At 29.8% G+C, this 6999-nt stretch overlaps 1 protein-coding gene across 1 annotated transcript; it reads right to left on the reverse strand.

Moving 5' to 3' along the window:
* Positions 1–4409: 4409 nt before the first annotated feature.
* LOC109340432 (40S ribosomal protein S12-like) lies at positions 4410–6403 on the reverse strand. Its single transcript, XM_019578129.1, has 5 exons — positions 6318–6403; positions 5980–6026; positions 4928–5225; positions 4718–4783; positions 4410–4636 (listed from the first exon to the last, which is right to left on the reverse strand). The coding sequence occupies exons 2-5, from the start codon at positions 5985–5987 to the stop codon at positions 4577–4579; spliced, it is 432 nt and encodes a 143-aa protein (XP_019433674.1). The 5' UTR covers positions 5988–6026; positions 6318–6403; the 3' UTR covers positions 4410–4576.
* Positions 6404–6999: the final 596 nt, after the last annotated feature.

Below are 6999 nucleotides of genomic sequence, written 5' to 3' on the forward strand. Positions count from 1 at the left end.
GTATGTTTTTTATCTATGTATTTTGATGAATGAATAAATGTATGCATAAGTAGTAGATAATGAATTTTCATATGTATATGCATGTATGAATGTACGTATAAGTCAATCAATAAAAAATTTCTTTTTGAATGCATAAATCAATCAATAAAGAATTTTATTTTTGAATGCATAAGTCAATCAATAAATATTTTTATTTTTTTGAAGGCATAAATAAATGGATAAATGAATGAATGTTTGAACATGTATTTTTTTATGAATTCCCCTCACGGGTGCGATATTTTACATGATTTTTATTTTATACGACAAAATTTCAAACAATATGCTATAATACACACATCACAAAATTCACAACATCATAGGACAAGGTTCTAACATACAATGGACGCCCTTGACAAGTTCTAGACTCCCTATAAAGGTTCACATATTACATCTCTCTCGAATAGAGAAACCCAAATATTATGATGTTAGAAACAAGAGACCAGCTCGAACGGCTAACTCGTAATAAGAGGTAACAATATGAGCGGTCCACATCACCAACACTTAGAAGCGATAAAGACCGCGACAGTGAGGCTAGTATCCCTTCTATCCAAAAAGGTATCACTAATACCCGGGTGTAGGGCATATATGTGTGCCTAAAATGTGTACATTATATATCACATAATATAAAAAACAATACAAAAATGCACATATAATTCATATATACGCAACATATGATTACTAATTAAGCATGCAATTCACACAATTAATAATTTAGCATGCAATTTATATAATTAATAATTAAGCATGTCATTCATACAATTAATAATTAAGCATGGAACAAATATCTCTACATACAACTAATGATTAAGTATGTAATTCATACAACTACTAATTAAACATGCAATTTTCATATTTATAACACATAACTAATAATTAAGCATGCAATTTTTATATTTTTATATACAATTATAATTAAACATGCAATGTCATATTTATACATACAATTAATAATTAAAAATGCAATGTCATATTTATACATACAATTAAAATTAAGCATATAATTTATAACTATACACATAATTAATAATTAATCATACAATGTCATATTTATACATACAATTAAAATTAAGCATATAATTTATAGCTATATATATAATTAATAATTAAGCATGCAATTATTGGAAATTAACTAATCAACAAAATAGATAATAATAATAATAATGGTAAATAAAAAGTCACATATTTTATTGGTTATGGGCCAACCACTAATTTACTTCTATTTCGAGTTGTCCTGTAAATAGTAAATTCCATTTCGAATCCGTCCTCTAAGTTTTCAACCTGTCGCCACTACATTTTATAGTTAAAAATGTAGAAAAATCTTTTAAGCCCAATTACCTTGGGCTTTTGGATTTTTGATATCCAGGTTCGGGAGTCGGTTACAAGGTAGGGAAGGTATTAGCACCCTACCCGCCCGCCTTAAGCGGTACCCTTCATTAAAATATATGACATTATTATTATTATTATTATTTATTAAATTGTCAAATTAATTAGTTACTTATTATGAAAAAAATTATTTATTTTTATTATTGAGCCTGACAATATTGACTTTGGTCCTCCGTACCGCATTAAGGGGATCAATTATTATTAAAAGGTTTGTTGGTTGAGTTTATTTTAATTAAAGAAAATATATTTTTTAGTCAAAACTATATATTTTGCAAGTTTTGTTTATCATAGAAAAAGGTTTTTTTTATTTTGTTATTTAAAAAATGGAACTAAATTGATTTTGAGATTTAATCGATTGAAAAGAAGCGGCGTAGCACGACCTTTCGAAGATGATCTGAGAAGAAAGAGGCCTCCAGTGCGACCTTCTCTCCATCTTTGATTAAATCTTAAAACTAATTTATTTTTTGAAAAGCTTATTTGTCATGTTTTTATTTATAAAAAAAAGGTTAAAAAACAATTTATTAGTCTATCCAAGTTATTTCAAGAAAATGATTTTTATTAGAAAAGTTTGATTAATAAATAGATATATAAAAATTATTTTTTGTTTATTCCAGAAAATTATTTAAATATATGCTAATGTTTTTATTTTATTTTATTTTATGTCAAATAAAATTATTATATGGTTAAAAAGAATATATTAGATAATGTTATTATAATATGAAAGTAGTGAAGAATAGAATAAATTATATAAAAAAGGCCTACCTTTTTGTGGGAATTGCAATGTGGGGATGAGACTAGTGTGTTGCACTTGAGTGTCTCTTGGACACTTGGCAGCAAGTGAATGGATGAGGAGATGATGGTGTGAAGAGTCTGGACACGTGGTGTGTCCGTGTTGGATGACTGAGGAGGGTGCACAGATGGTTATGTGCACACGGCTGCACTGGAACACGTGTTCCAGTGGGTGTAATGATCCTGTGTGGTGCAGTGTACCGTAGCTGGGACACTTTTCTTGGTCTGATTGGCTGGATTTCTGCCTGCACTGGATCGCTCTGAAAGTAAAGAAGAGTTTTTTCTCTCTCTTAGTGTAGGTGGCTTTTTGACAGAGTTTTTTTTAGTGTTTCTAGTGTCCACCATTTATGTTCACCGCGTGCTCTATTTATAGTGAACTTTTGACCATCGAATCCTAACATTTCGGTTAACAAAATTTCGAATTCAAATAAATTTAATCTCTTAATTTTAGGGATCTTAACAGACTGGTTTGACTCTATATTTTCATATTATTTTAATAATTTTCTGTTATTCCTTTTTCAAATTTAAATTAGGTTGTTAGTATAATTAATTATTTAAATTGTTTCGATTTTTTTTATAAAATATGAATAAAAATAAAATTAATTATTTTCTATACATTTAATATTAAAAATTTCAAAAAATTAAAATAAATAAATAAAAAAACATTTTTTCTTTCTCTTTTTGGAAAAAGAGTATGGGTTCATAGCGACTTATTCCTAATTCAAAATTTTTATTTCCTAAAATTGTTTTCTTAATTTATTTTAGTTTTGAACATTTGGTAACCTAACAACTTGGATTCAGGAACCCTATCAACATCAATTTATTATTATTTTGAATTTTTGGTTAACCTAATCACTTGGATTTAGGAACTTCATTTGTTTGTTATTTTTCGAATTTTTTAGTTAACCTAATCATTAGATTTAGGAACTTAAATTTGTTTTGTTTTGTTATATTTAAATAATTTCGAAAATAATTATAAAAGATTCATAAAAATATTTTTATTATTTTTATTCATCAAATATTAAAATTTTGGAAAATATCAAAATACATAAAATGAATTTAATTTATTCTTTTAATTTAAAAAGTTTTTTTTTGGACTTTTTTCTGGGCCGGACAAAATTGGGTGTTCACACAACCATATACATCACTTTCCTTAATGGCATTAATAATTCTTATACCATATATTAGAATTCTATTTTCGGGTAAAAATGTTATCTATAAAAAGTGTAAAATGACAAATTTTGGTGGAGAAACACATCTCCACTTTTACCAAAAGGATACAGTTTTAGATTTGGAGGGGTGATTAGAGATCTGAAGCATTATTCATGAAAAGTTTAGCAAGGGAAACTCGTTAATAAAAATGAACAATCAATTCATAACTAGAGAGAAAATCAGGCAATTTGATTTCTAAAATGTTTTGAGAAAAAAGACGGGACCTTATCGAAGGAAATCCAGTAGAAGCAGATAGTTTTGATAGTGTTCCATGTTTTGGCATTATGTTTTCACTTGTTGACTTTTATCTTGCACGGTTTAAGGTTTTGGTAGTTTTTCATTTTTAATATCATTGGTTTTGGGAAATTATTTGACTAATAAGTCTTAACAAGAGTATATGTATGTCTTGGAGTTGGATTAACTTCACCGTTATTCCAAGCTAGCCATGCATATCAACTTATTAATACTAAGGACGTATAAACAGTTAAAAACCAACGTGCTTTGTAATTAGATCAAATGGCTTTTCTTATAGATAATTGTTGGAGGACGTTTTCGGTCCAAACACAACTAAAGAAAATAATATGGTTTAATGCTGCTCATATTAAGCTTTTTATATTATTTTGATAACCTTCTCATCATATTTTGTATATCATTGTTTCTCTTGTTTCTAAGTCCCTAACCAACAACCACATAGTAATGTCACTAGTAATGACAATCCACCAACACCACAGTTCTCATTCCAATATCAAAATCTACAATACTAAAGGTCACTTCTTCATTCCTTATATATACTATAATTTATTGTGTTTTAGAAGACCAAAAGTTCCACTTCTTTCATTTAGACATGCTTATAAAAATGGTGTAAATATCAAATCTTGATTAAATGGGAGAGAAAGTTGAAAAGGGATATTTTGGGGTTGCAAGTGGATACGGGGGATAATGGAGATTGTAACTTCAATCATGTTAAAAAGAAAACTGCTAAGAGATAAAAGAAAGTAGTATGTGAGTAACAAGAGCAAGAAAGAGAACACATCATAGTCATATTGAAAAATCAAAATGTCTAAGAGAGAGGATACAGCAAGGCAAAAATCATTCTCCGGAATAACTCCAAACTAAAAGTGAAACCAACAAAACATTTATGTGTCTTTCAACTTCAGTTAGCCTTAATATGCTGCAGAACAACATTGTATGCTTCGTGTTCCTCCCCGAAATCCTGATACAACAGCCAATAGTTAACATATGATACAGGTAAGGCATATCATAACAAAGATTTCCATTTCTATACAAATAATACCTTGACAACCACGCATGAGCAGCCAGTTACCTTCCTAGCTTTTCCCTCGGAATCAATCTTACACAACTGCACAGAAAAGGCATTACTGAATTAATACAAAAAACAATGTAACAGAATGATAATATATCTACACACTATTATAAGAGAGTAATATATTTGAAAAGTGAATTATTAAAAAAAGTGATATAGTTTTGAGTTAAAGAAACTTACACCAGCCCACTCTCCAAGGGTCTTTGCACTTGGAACTGTCAGCAGGCTAACATTGTGTTCGGCAGAGAGGGCCTTGACAAGTTTCACATAGTCAGGTTGGTCACAATCTTCTGCTAGAACAACAAGTTGTGCAGCGTGCTTCTCAATTGCCTTAGCAGCTTCATGAAGGCCTCGGGCAAGACCACCATAAGCAAGTGACTTTCTCAGCACAAGCTGCAAGGCGGTGAGGATGTCCATAGGCTCGCCAGGAATGACTGAAGCAGCGGCTGCTGGCTCAACTGCAACAACACCTTCATCACTGCAGACATAAAATATCATAAGAGGAAAAAAGAAGATTACTACTTCGTCGTGGATTTGCTTGCTACACAAGAGAGAAACAGATCACAACACAAACAAAACAATGGTGACAACTTTTACTAAGAACGTAAAAGAAAATCATTTTCATGGATTGCCACATGTATAACACTATAATATATCATGCCATACATGAGATTAGTTTTTAGTAGATGAAGAAGTACAATTGTTAAACCAACCAAACTAAACTGACAAGAACATGGCACTCACCGATTCAATTAATAATTAAAAAATTATAAAAAACATCAGTAACAATGATTAAACTTGCAAGCCCCTGCTAATATTGTATTTAAAGAAGACATAACGAACCGACAATGTTGAAGGGACAATTACTACTTAGTCAAGGATTTACTATAGAAGAGAGAAACAGAATAGGAAAAACAAGTATGTCAATTCAAATGTAATGAACATAAGATTGGGTTACATTGATAGGAATATGGTACTCAATTATTCCAAATAAGAATAACTAACTAAAGTTACATGACCCAATTGACGTTGTGATTTCTAATTTATACAAAATATCCTCTTCCAATAACAAGGGTAACTATATTTATATGCCCTATTGACATTATAAATATTTAATTTAAACAAAATAGACTCTCTACCAAAGTTTCAAACCAAGAGATAGCTACAACAACAGCAGCAGAATAAAATAACCAATCATTTTACAATCAAACATGAAAGCAAAATTGGCATACCCTGACATTTTTCTTGCAGATTGATTTCAAAAATCAGGTTCTCCTTACTGCAACAAAAACAAGAAAATTACAAAAAATAAACAATCAGATCATGTGCAATGAAGGAACATTCAAAAACTAAGTCTTTAGCTCCTTTTGTAGCTAAAATAAGTAACTTTAAATTATTAAATTACTTGGGCAAAGACAAAAACTGTGAATTGGCCAATTCTCAGATACAAATACTAAAATCAGATTAGAGAATCACCAAATAAACTTAAAAAAACGCATGTTTGGAATTGTACCCAATATTCAGTATGTTTATACATGAAAAAAACACATGTTGAAGAAAGAAGAGTTACCTTGAAGCGAATTCGAATGGCGGCGAAATGTGATGATGTAAGGTGAAACGAAAAGATGAAGAAGAAAGGTTTTATAAAGTGAAACCTAGGTCTTCTACATTTTGGGCCTCGATTGCACAATGGGCTTTTATCCACGCTCGAATAAATCGGCCCATACCATGCACTAAAAGATAAGATTACTTAGGTTACTAATTTATCAAACAAACTCATACAACCCGTCCACCCATTTATAAATTATGAAAATAACAACGTTTAAATTTAGATATTTGTTATTAGCTCTTTTTACCAAATAGAAGACCATGTGTGTACACCCAAAAATGTGAGGAGACTCTTCTTCGCATAAAAAATATGTTGGAAATCTTTCTTAATTGATGTAGAAGTAAGACCAATAAATTTTGGTAGATGAATTATTGATTATATTCAATTATGGTTATTTCAATGTCTTAGAATTATTCTTTAACTCTTGAGAACTTTAAAGTCTAACTTAGAAAGTTGAAGTAACATTTTTTCAAGGTGTCTTGAAAAGTATGATAACAATAAATGATTCATTATATTTATGATGAAGTCTTCTTCTCCTTCACTACATAAAGGAGACTTGTGAGGAAGAGAAGAGCAAACAAGTGAGAAAGAACAACATAGAAAGAAAGTGAGAGAGATTATATTCATTTAGTGTGAGACTTAT

This window comes from Lupinus angustifolius, unplaced genomic scaffold (assembly GCF_001865875.1).
Source record: "Lupinus angustifolius cultivar Tanjil unplaced genomic scaffold, LupAngTanjil_v1.0 Scaffold_170_33, whole genome shotgun sequence".
In the NCBI taxonomy this organism is placed as follows: Eukaryota; Viridiplantae; Streptophyta; class Magnoliopsida; order Fabales; family Fabaceae; genus Lupinus; species Lupinus angustifolius.